This window comes from Pongo pygmaeus, chromosome Y (genome assembly GCF_028885625.2).
Source record: "Pongo pygmaeus isolate AG05252 chromosome Y, NHGRI_mPonPyg2-v2.0_pri, whole genome shotgun sequence".
In the NCBI taxonomy this organism is placed as follows: Eukaryota; Metazoa; Chordata; class Mammalia; order Primates; family Hominidae; genus Pongo; species Pongo pygmaeus.
The window spans coordinates 14,689,298-14,701,378 of NC_072397.2; the positions used below are offsets into that span (position 1 = coordinate 14,689,298).

At 46.9% G+C, this 12,081-nt stretch overlaps 1 protein-coding gene across 1 annotated transcript; it reads right to left on the reverse strand.

Moving 5' to 3' along the window:
- Positions 1 to 8,158: 8,158 nt before the first annotated feature.
- Positions 8,159 to 10,945, reverse strand: LOC129025829 (testis-specific Y-encoded protein 3-like). Its single transcript, XM_054473397.2, has 6 exons — positions 10,439 to 10,945; positions 9,750 to 9,827; positions 9,510 to 9,621; positions 9,263 to 9,408; positions 9,074 to 9,155; positions 8,159 to 8,379 (listed from the first exon to the last, which is right to left on the reverse strand). Exons 1-6 carry the CDS (start codon positions 10,790 to 10,792, stop codon positions 8,357 to 8,359), a joined length of 795 nt encoding a protein of 264 aa, XP_054329372.1. The 5' UTR covers positions 10,793 to 10,945; the 3' UTR covers positions 8,159 to 8,356.
- Between the last annotated feature and the right edge of the window lie 1,136 nt (positions 10,946 to 12,081).

Genomic DNA, 12,081 nt, shown 5'->3' on the forward strand with positions numbered 1-12,081 from the left:
AAGAGTAATTGTGAGGAGAAAGTTATACTTCACATTACTACAAATACACAAGTAGGATTTCATTAAAAGCTGAAATCAGTCAATATAATTTGTTTTTAATGTTTTATTTAAAATACTTAATTTCAACAGGATTACTCAAGGAAAATAACGGTAGTCGTAATAAATAATGAGGAAGAATTCCCTCTAATTGTTGATTATTTAAAATGTGAGTAAAATACTAAAAGACACTGTATAATGTAGTTTCATGAAGCATTCTTTATGGTTTACATAAAATTAATAGTCTCAATGGAATATTTGGAGACTGTGAACATTCCATATATCAATTTATTGTACTTTCACTTTATTACTTACTTGCGTATCATCACTGATGGAAATAAAAATGTGTATATTTACACATATGAAAAACGTGGATTTTTGTTTGTTTTCTAGTCAGAGAAAGTTACCAATAATTTTGTCTATATAGGAAACTTTTTGCAAACCCAAATTCTGAACTTTCTTTTCTTTTGAAGATTCTTATTTCAGTCTAGGTATGAAAAGGAATTGGCTGTGATCATTCTTTGATTTCACTGTTATTTGTGAGTTTCTGATACAGAGTTAGGAATGTACAGACTTTAAAACTTGCTTTCTTTTTCTTCGTCTCCCTTTGGACCTGTATATGTGATTTCTGCAGTAATGTGCACCATTATCTCACATATGGTTGCTGAAAGATACAAGCATAAATAGAATTCTTAGTTTCACTGAATCTTGGGGAACAGACAAGTAAAACTGAAAGATAATTATGGTATGAATGTAAGTAAGCAGTTTATCACAGAGGTACAATAAGGGTGAAAATCTATTTAAAAATACATGCCTCATCCAAAACATGAGGTAGTAAAAATGAAACATTTAAGTTGGCATGAAGAACAGTTTAAAAGTTGTGATTATTTCCGGTGAGAGCAAGTAGCTGAAACATCATGAGGAAGTCCTTCAAAGCTACATGTTGGATTGCTGGTCAGGATGGTAAGCCCGGGTCTGGGGAAGGGTTCTAAGATCCAGGTCAGTTTGAGGTGCTCCTGGAGCTCAGGGGTGTCTCAGTCGGGGAGCTAGGAAGGGGAAACGCATGCTTCACCCCAGCTAGAAGGCCACCTCAGCCCACCTAGATGAAATTGTCCCTTGGCTGTCCTCTTTCTCCTTCTTGGACAGGCAGGAGGAGGAACTCACTCATCATGAGTACAACTGGCAGGAAGAAGTTTGCCTGTCATCACAACATTTACTTTGGCAACGAAGTGCTCACTAAGGAGTATTGCGTTGGCATCCTCAATGAGGAGTGCCTCCTGGTATGGTAGAGGGGGTAGTACCTGGGAAGCTCGGCCTGGCGTTAGCCTTCCTGACTCCTCTCCCTCCAGGATACAGGGCGACTGGCTCCACTGCAGTCAAGTGGTTCTAGGCTCATTCAGGTGAAGGCCCCAGTTTCCTGCAGGGCACTGCCTAACTGAGCTTCCTCAGCTGGTTGGCTGACTGTGACTGCCCAGGGTATGGCAGGTTTGCTGAGGTGGGGCAGCTATGCGGCGTCATGGCAAAGGACCTTGTTGGACATTCCTCGGCATCGGAGGAATTGGCTTTGGACCGGAACCTGACCTGTCACGACCACTTTGCCCAGTCCCCGAGGTCATCAGCCAGGGCCTGTGGCTCAATCTCCTGCAGCACTACTCAACGGAGTTAGGCCCTCAGAGAGGGAACAGAGAAGAGGACAGGGAAGCAGCCCAGGCCTGGGGGTTGAGAAGCCTGTGGGTCCCGGAGTTAGGATGCACATAGAGAAGCCAAGGCTCAGGGAGGAGATTGCAGTGAGCAAACTCAGGCCATCATGGGCTGGTGGAGAAAGGTCCATAAGGGAACTGTAGTTCCCACATTTCAGGATAGGGGAACCCTAATCTGCTAAATAGGCATAATTAGCAAAGGTCAATGGGTAAGAAGCCAGGATCAAGAGATAGCTGCCTCATCATCCCTTGCTAGCTCCCTTCTCTGTCCTGAGGCGTGCCACTACCTGGCCTTCAGTTTGGGATCCACCAGGGCTGTCTCACCCTCCATACAGATGCCCACCTGAGGCCTGTCCAGGTCTACATCCTCCCAGAATGGCTCTCCCAGGCCTGCCAAGTCCCATTTGGATGAACCCAGGCTCTCCTGACATGCTTGTTCCCCTCTGCCATCCTCATTCACCCAGCAACTCCCCACCCACAAAAAAGGCAGGCCATCGCACAGGGAATCTGGAGGACCACACAGGGCTCGCAGGGGAGGAAATGTGAAGAGACAGCAAAACGGAAGGGGATCCTCTGTGTGTTTCCAGGAAGGCAATCTGGCTGGACATTAAGGCCCACCTCACTATTGCTGAGGACACCCAGTGTCTCTTGGCCCTGAGCATGTGCACACAAACACATTGTCTAAATGGCATTGACATCAATACTACCTGAGTGATCCTCAGATCCTATACAACCCCTGTAAAAATATCAATGACCCATTCTTCTTAGAAAAGTAATCTGAGAATCCTAAATTTCCTGTGAAACGGCAGAACATCCTGAAAGCCCAGAGCAATCCAGTAAAACGCACAAAGCTGGAGGCATCACACTACCTAACTTCATGATATACTACTACAAAGCTTTACGTACCGAAATAGGATAGCACTGCAGAAAAGCAGAGACTTGAGCTTATGAAAAACAACAGGAGCCCAGAACTAAGTCACTGCATTTGCAGCTAAGTCACGGCCTTTTCCCAAAGCAGCAACAACGCCCAGTGAAAAATCAAGTATCTTCTATAAACTAGGTTGGGGACAAACTGAATAGCCACATAAAGGAATTTACAAGTGGATAATTTATCACCAACCTCCAATGTCAGACAGGAAACAATAAAAATACCAGAACAAATCACAAGGAAGAAGCTCCATGGCATCTCTGTAGGCAATGATGGTCTCAAAGTGACTGCAAGAGCACAGTAAACACCATCAGAAATAGAGGATGTAATCATATCAAACTAAAGTGCTTCACCACAACACAGAAAACTAAAGAAACAGAAGGGGCATCCTACAGGATGGGAGCAATGATTGGGTCACCATAGATCTGTTAATGGGTCAATATTCAAAGTACATAAGGAACTCCCCACAACTCAATAGCTTGAAAACAAATGGGCAAAGGCTGGAATACTCATTTCTGAAACTAAGACATACAGTTGTCCAGAGGACACACTAAAAAGTCCTCATCATCCCCAACCCACCAGGAAAATGCAAATCAAAACACAATGAGATTTCTTCTCACTTCAGTCAGAATGCCTATTTTCCAAAAGACAAGAAAAAAAAAAAAGAAAAAAGAAAACCCTCATTTCTGGTGAGGATGCAGAGAAAAGGAATTCCTTGCTCACTTTTGGTGAGAATGTAAATTGGTGCAGGCATTACAAGAAGTTTTATGGGTTTTATTTAATATAAACAGTCTTCAAAAATCTACAGGTAGAACCACCCACCATATGATCCAGCAAATCAAAATACCCGGGCACGCCCACAAGTACACAGATCAGTATGTTGAAGGTGTGCATGCACCCATGCAAGTATTGTTGCACTCATTACATTTTCCCTAGAGCCAAAATAACGGAAGCAACCTGAGTGTCCCTCAATTGATGAGTGGATTAAAAAAATGGGGTAAATACACCTACGCGGAATAGAAAAATGTAATGCAATAATAAATAAGGAAATCCTGCCAGTTGTGACAATGCGTGTGAATCTGCTGAATGTGTGCATGCCATTTTGTTAAGTCACATAAGCCAGGTATCTGAAAGGCAACTAGCACATGACCTCATTCTTATAAGAAATTGAAAAAGCGGACTTCACAGAGGTAGTGACTCCGAAGGCGGGGGTGAAGAGGGTGCACTGAGGAGATGCTGGATCAAGAATTCATATTTCTAGTTAGAAAGGAGGGATAGGTCAAAAATATTTTCTTCAGCCTGCTGACTATAACTGGTGATAATGTATTCTTTCTCTAACAAAATTCTAAGACAGTGCATGTCAAGTTTTTTCACAACAAAAATGACAAGTATGTGAGATCACGCATATGTTGATTAGCTGGATGTATCCAATGCATAATATATATGACCTTTTGAACAACACTCCTTATGTTATAAATATGTATCATTTCATATGACAGTTTCAAATGAACATACAATTTTTAAAACGCCTTAAGAGAATAAATGTCAATAAACTATTTTATTATAAAGCGGTGCCTTTCATTTCTATCAAAGTCTTTTTCATGACACAGGAAAGAATGCAACATCGTTTGGTAAGTTAAGGAAAAATATATATGTGCACATATATATATATATAAATTTATAAATATGAAAATCGCAATGAATGCTGACGATGAGTTGAAAGATAGAAATTAGAGGCACGGAGACTACAGTCCATGAATTGAAACCTTCACTGCATGTTTGAAAAGAAGACGTGAGGAGGTAGAAGAAAAAAGCAAAAAACTCAAAGCCATGCCAGGGCCATGGGTCACACCTGTCATTCCGGCACTTTGGTAGGCTGAGGTGGGAGGATTGCCTGCACTCAGGAGTTCCAGAGGAGCCTGGGGCAACATGGGCCCATATCCAAAAAGTAATCAATTGCTAAATTAATACATAGCTGGGAAGGGTTGCATGCACCTCTAGTGCCAGCTGTGTGAGAGTCTGAGTTGAGAGGATCACATGGGTGTGTGGTGTCTGGGATGCAGTGGGCTAAGACCCTGGGGCTGCTGTCCAACCTAGAAGACAGAGTAAGACCCATTCTCGGAAAACCAACAAAAAAAGAGTCACATTCGGCAAATTAAAACTACGTAGTGTGAGGAGAATCAAAATAAATGAAACATCATTAGAGCCTACGCGATCCGATGGAGGAAACCAGCTTTCACATAATAACAGCGCCAGATGGGGAGAACAATAAGAAAGGGCAGAGAGAACACTGTAAGTAATAATACACCAAACTCCCCAAATGACTTAAAAGACATAAATGTAAAAAGAGTGCTCCTTTTCCATTCAAAGCCCTTAATAACAAGTGCAAGTGTCTTTTTCTGAATCCCTGACATGCATTCAGCTAGCCTGAACCTCTTGGTGAAGTTCCCAGACCACGATGTGCCCTTTCTATATGCTCTCATTTTCTTATTTCCTATCACTTATCTGTAGCAGGTCATAACGAATCATGATTGTTTGACATTCTTTGACACAATGAATAATTCAGGTATGAGTTCATTAAACAATAGTTTATGACATGTCGTGAAGAAATTCTGTACGCATGATGTTGGTTAAAAGATAATACAAAACTGAAATGGAGGAAGAAGAACATTTTCTACGTTTCATCATCGTGCTTGTGTTTACGCAGCATGTATCTACGAACTATAGCTGCCTGCTGGAAAATCATCTGACACAATCACTTGAAAGTTCTCCTTCCGCTTGGGAGACCACAGGCATACCCACTTTTTCACTTTTCCACCTTTTCGATACACTGAGCGGGATGAGTGGAATCCATGGGACTTTTGGCTTTGCTGCAATGCTCAGTATTTGTTTTTAACACTGTCATTGCTAGATTGGCCTGAAATAAACCGTTCATTATGGCTCACAAAAAGAACTCATCTCTTTCAGCTCAGAGTCTTTCAAAGAGGAATTTCATCCAGACATTCTGATGTCTGACGCCACTGCCAAGAGATTCAGAATTACAAACTAAATTCAGATAGAGAACAGAAAGGTAGATGATACAGACGGAGAGAGTGTGGTGGGGAAGGAAGGGAAAGAAGAAAGGAAGGGTGTAAAGGAAAGGAAGGAAGAAAGGAAGGGAGAGAGAGTGACAGATGTTCAAAGACACAGATACAAATTCTAGCATGGTTGTAGAGATAGGCATGTACAAATTACCGCAGGTAGTGTGGAAAAATATGGGGAGACATAGGTGGAGTCAGAGGAAAGATACAAACCCACGCAGAGAAATAAACATACACAACTACAAACACACTAAAAACTACAAACACACACTTGGTACTTTAAACATGAAAAAGACCCTGACAGTAGATGTAACAGAGGTGTTTCAGAGTTACTGAGGCAGAATACAAATCCGTCAGTACCCTTAGCGTTTGTGGCCCATGTGCACGGATATTCAGTGGAAGAAGCGTTAGACAGCCTGTACAATTCAGCACCATCTCTGATAATACCAAAACAATGGATCTCATGTGAAATCACTAGACTGAATTGTATGTAGGATTTGAGGAAGGAGCCCAGTCGGCTGCATTCACTCGGTGGGGTGGCAATATGGCTGAGCCACCAACCCATGGCACGCCCTTCCATTGTAGACAGTTCCTGGTTTGCTGCCTGCCTTGTAAAAAGCTCTTCCCCTACCACCACTTTAAAACAGGCTAGTTCCAAAACTAGCCCTAGCCATCTATTTATGGTCTCCTTCTTATCTATTTACCTCCTAGAGAAATCATTGCAAGACACCTTCCTCAACTTTTTCCTATGCATTAAATTTGGGGCAAGACCTTTTCACATGACCTGATTATAGGCAAGTCCCCAGACATTTCCTAATCTGAGTTGCCCTGAGTGCAGGCACCAATCTGTGGCCCCATTCCCACTATAGGGATACTGTACTGGACCACAGTGTCTTTGACCTGCACACAGTGAGATAAAGGGCAGCTTCACGGGGCCAAAGGGTTCCGAATGTTTTCAGAATAATTTGCTGAGAAAACCTGTTTCTCCTGTGTTTGTGGGTCATGGGGACAGTAGTCAGAGGAGGACAAGACTCCCCCTCCAGAGCTTCAGCACTGTGCCCAGGAGCAGGGGCAAAACTGGGCTATAGATTTTCAAAGCTCAACTGCTGTTACCGAGCAGGAGGTGTGGAATGCGTATTGAAGGCAGTACAACAGATTCATGAACTTTGACTGTCAAACCTTCCTCCCTGAAACAACATAGCTCTTCTCACAGAAGCTGTGCCGACCAGAGTACATATGGGACAGGAATGTTAGCACTCTACTAGTGTGTGGCCAACATGGATGCTCATGTTGGAACTGTTTTTTCTGGGAACCGGGAAGAAAGTTCTGCCGCCGACACTGAAATCCTCCTCACCCATCAGTGACACAGGCAACCCCTCGTCTTGTGCATAGACACAGGTGTTCATGGGAAGCCGCCACCCACCCGTGAATGAAAACTGTATGTGTTGTCCTCCTGTGTGAGGCTTGCAACACATACTGTGCAACTATCTGCTCTTTACATTATTAAACTTAGGCAAAGTATGCTGAAAAGGCCACAGAAAATCAGAGGGCCCTGGGCTCCAGAAACAATCTGCAGTGCCAATCACTGGGGAGAATAGAGCCTCACTAGAGTTTGCAAGAGCACAAAATGCACTCGTAATGTTGGTAGCTACATACACTACTGGTTCCTCACCTAACATACAATCGTGGAGAAAAGCTTAACCCAACTAAAGATGTAAACATCAACAAGAGTGTCCATATCCTGTGTCATCAAGTGACAAGACAGTCCATGCGTGGATTCCCCAGCAATCTTATATTCCACAAATCCAACCCCTTTCCCCGCACTTCTGCCAGTCTGTGTTTTCCCTTAGTCATCTACGCCAAAAAGCATATCCTGAATGCTTTCCCACATGCCTCTGTCACCTTTCCCACAGTCCCTCCATACACCTTACCTGCCCATTTCTTCTCACGTTGATGTGTGAGAAGTTCTGAGGGGCTGATTGTCCCAGAAAAGGATTATGCATTCACCTTTAAAAGAACGTGAATTCAACAAGAAAGGGAACTTCAAGATTTCCATCATCCTGTGCTTATCTATTGTGTATGATGATACCCAAAATGAAGGATTTTAGAGGTCCCAGCAAACTGGGCTGTGGAAACCTTAACCCCTTTCCTTGAACTACTTCTGCTTCCATAGGACAAAGTAAGTTTCCAACTAAGCTGTCTTTTGCTTTGACCTCCCCAACTCTGTCCTGTAGGAAGAATCCCAACACATTCCACACCCATTCACTCCACAATTTTAGAGGCCCAGCTCCAACACAGACGGGTCAGTTCCATGAAGAAAATAAAGCATATTGATTGATCAATTCAATATGACACCCAAATCCAGGGGATAAACGTACACACACACACAGAAACAAACACACACACACACAGTCAAACATTCTTGAGAATATTTATTTGGCATTCCATACAATCCAAGTTTACCCCCTTTTCCTGTCTGATTTTTTTGTGACTGGGTCGGTTTTTCCTTTACTTCCTGGGCATAAGACCATGCTGAGTACTGACATCCTGCATACGGTAGTAACTTTTTAGGAGTTCTGCTGTTTTAAGTAAGGTCCGATGCTCCCTCACAGTCAACTCAACATCTGGGAGTCCCCTAGAGAAACACAAACGCATGTCAAAACGCATTTCTCTCAGCCATACTTTGAAATGTTTTAATTGCAGGGCCCGCTGAGAAAAGGATATCCCTTCCCCATTTGTGATCTCTTAAACTTCCTCCTACCATGGGTTACAAACTGTTCTCCGCAATACCTGCCCCATTCCCAGTACTCTCTGTGAGGGGAGTCAGCTAACAAGATGCATTGTACACTAAAAGCACACAGAAATCTGATGCGGCAATAGCTCAAGGAAATCCATCAATCTAAACAATCCTTTGCGGTCTAGGACAGGGATGACCAGGAGGCACATTCAGGGAGCCCAATCTCATGGAGTAGGTAGGATGACTGCCGCTGGGGTTGACGGCCATGGAATCAAGGGCTACAGATTGAAGTGAATGATTTTCAGCTTCACTTCTCAGTGATTCTGGAAATGGACTATGCTCCCCTGGGCTTAAGACTCACAGCTATAACCTGCCTTGCAGTGCAGTCTCTAATCTGCCTTTTTCAGCCCAATGCCATGAATGTCCTGGATTCTGTCACTCTCTCTCGTCCTCTCAAGGAATTTCTACATATAGGAAAGCAGCCTCAATTTCTACATTTCTGAAACGAGCGTCCAGGCTCCCTGAATAGGCAGGTGTGTCAACCCCCTCATAGTGGGCATCAAACAGCTCCAGTTCCAACTGAACGGCTCACCTGAAATCTCTGTTCCCTCTTCAGGTGGCTTCATCCTCTTGTAGTACGGCAGGGGATTGCGCCACAGGTCCTTACATAGGATCTGTCAGGGGAATCAATCGGCAAACGCCTCATCAGGGCTCAGACTGGTGACCCAAACAGGTGGGAACACACCAGGGTCATTGCTGATGTTTCCCAGTGAGGACCCACCTCAGCAATCCTATTAGATCCTGCGAAGTTGTGGTCAGAAAACCAGTTGAAGAAGTTAAGGCTGCTGTTGTGGTGTCTGCGGCGACAGGCCTCAACTTCATAATCTGGATACCACTGAATTGGAGTGGAATGAGAAGCCCTGTATTCTACAGAGACAGAAAGTTTTGTGGGAAGGGGACTGGATCACGTTGGCAATGATCCACCCACCATCTTCCTTCCACTACCCATCCTGGGAGCCACCTGTCACCTGTGATGTTCACCAGATATTCCTTGGTAATCACTTTATTCTGGAAGTAGGGGTTACTCCGAAAGAACAACATGATCCTGCAGAGATGAACGGGATGCTTCACTTCTTCCACCTGTCAGGACAAGGTGGAGAAAGTTTAAATACCTTTTTGGGTGAGGTGCCAACTGTTGCTCACAGGAACCAATTATTTCCCTTACCCTCCCCCACTAAACCCTCTAGCCTCAGTCTTGCTGTCCTCACCTCCAAGTTGATCATGTAGCTCAGCATGTCTTCATCTTGGTCAGTGATCAGGGCTGACATCTGGGGGTGGTTTGCAATCTGATTTAGGTCAAAGAGCCTTTACATGCGGTGGAAGGAGAAGCTAGGAGCAACAGGGAAGAAGGCCTAAGAGCACCCAGAGGCTGGGGTAGGGGATTTCTCAGATCTGCTTCCACGTATGACCTCCTTTCGCCTCCCCCTACCCCTAAAATAAGGCCCCTTGGCTTCACAGAGGGTGTATAATTCTGAGGCTGACTGCACTGACATGCGGAGGTGCGATTTGCAGAGACTTGCTGGTGTCTGAGGAGTGGCAGAACCTGCTTATAGCCGAAGACGCCCAGTCCCAGATCGGACTAGAAAGGGGGAGCAATCACACTGCCTTAAAAATAGCTTGATGCACACAAAAACCTATTCTGGTCTGAACTCGCTTCTGTTCTTCAAAAACATGCCCCAAACGTCTGCTGCTCGGCATCACCAAGGGTTTCTCTGCCGCACGCAGGAAAATAGTACCCACGCCTGCTGCAGTTTTCCCTAGCCACATTTGTCCGGGGCAACTCACCTTTGTTCCCCAAAGGTGGCGTCACATCGATGCCAAGCTGCCCATAAGTTACTTACACTTCCCCGAGAGCACCTCTCCACCAGAAAGGCAGAAGAAACACTGAGAAGGATACAACATTGGCCCAGAAGCCAGGGACGCTCTGGATGACCGCGCCTCTGCAGTCTAGGTGGGCCTTGCGCCTCCGCTCCATCTTTTCCCTCTGCCGAGAAAAGGCCTTCCTGGCTTGGGCATTAACCGGCCCCAGCTCCACCTGAACGGCCAGCAGCTCCTCCAGTGCAGACTCTGGGGTCATGGGCCCAGGGCCAGGCTGTGCCCGCTGGGCCTCCTCCTGCGGCTCCACGAGGCCCTCCTCCTGGGCCACCACCTCCACCTCCGCCATTATGTCATCCAACACCAGCACCGCCTCCTCCCCCAAAGCCACCTGCTCACTCTCCACCCCGGCCGCCCCCTCCTGTACAGCCTCCATCCTGAAGACGGTGCCCTCCTCCGCACTCCCACTGAGCAAGGCCTATGCTGCCCGAACCGAGCCACACGAACCCGGCCGCAGCCTTTATTGCACCCAGTGGGTCAGCGGGCCCTCAGTGCGCATGCGCGGGGCTCCCGGGCGCCCCCTAATGGACTGCGCGGGAAGAGCGCAGGGAGCCGCGCTGCGACCGCCTTCCTCCCATGCTGGCCAATGAATGGGAGGGCGGTGGGCGTCTCCCTGGGCCGCACAGCCACTGGTGGGCCTGCATCTCCAACTCCCCCTAACGCCAACTCCTCTCCCCAAACCTCCTCCGAGAAGCCCTTGGAGCTTGTGCTCGGTAGCTCGGCATCCTGGGACAGACGGGCTGCGTGGCATTTGGAATTGTGGGCACGGCAGCCCTGTGTCCTGACATCCTGAGTGTGGCAAGCCATGAAAATCTCTATGTGTCATGAACACATGAAACATCTCTCTTCGTTAGGCAGGCCAGCTGGATGGTACGGAAGCAATACTGCAGATCCAGAGAACTCTCTCTGGTTGCTGGGGCCAGGTTGACAGGGGCGGCCTAGGGGAAGTGAGTCGGGCCGGGCACGTGGGAGGAAAGTCGCCTCCTTGTGCTAAGGTGAAATTGATCTGTTGTAGAGGCCAGAACCCCGGCACACACTATCGCAGGTCGAGGCAAATACAGGCTCTGCGTACCATGCTTCCTCCCTGAGGATGCTGCAGTCCAAGGAGCATTCCAAAGGGCCTCTTGTCCTATGCCCTGGGCACACCAGAGGCCGGCCGCCAGGGTTGGCCATTGATGACTTGCGCGCACGGTGTTTTGCAATGCCTTGCCGACCCAGAGGCTCCCGCACCCGCTGCAGTGGCTGCGGTGCCTGCTGGTGGTGCTCTGCAGGCCCAGGGCCTGGGCCTCTGGCTCCTGAGCTCCTGTGCACAGTTGAGCCTGCGGGGGAGCCGAGCCCTGTGGCCATTGCAGGATCTGCGGGTCCAGCGGAGCTCCTCAGGAAACCTGGGTCCACGTGGGTGTGGGACTAGGTTCTCAGCAGGGCGATGCCCGTGGGTTTTTAGGGAGGGTGTCTGTGGGGGATCGGTCCCCAAGAGCCTAGGGGTGCGGAGGTTGGGCTGGGCTGCGCAGGCCGGGATCTGTGGGAGCACACAGGACGGCACCGTGTTCAGGCTGGAGGCTCTGCTGTTGAGGACGGCCGGAGTACAGAGCAAGGAGGCGGCCTTGGAAGAGGAGGCGGTGCTGACGGTGGAAGACATAATGGCTGAGGTGGAGGTGGTGGTTG

Coding starts and splice junctions, on each gene's coding strand:
- LOC129025829 (XM_054473397.2), bottom strand. CDS start 10,792: ATGGAGGCTGTACAGGAGGGGGCGGCCGGGGTGGAGAGTGAGCAGGTG. Junction 9,828..10,438: donor CTGGCTTCTGGGCCAATGTT/GTATCCTTCTCA, acceptor GACCTAAATCAG/ATTGCAAACCACCCCCAGAT. Junction 8,380..9,073: donor AGAGGGAACAGAGATTTCAG/GTGAGCCGTTCA, acceptor GTGTTTCTCTAG/GGGACTCCCAGATGTTGAGT.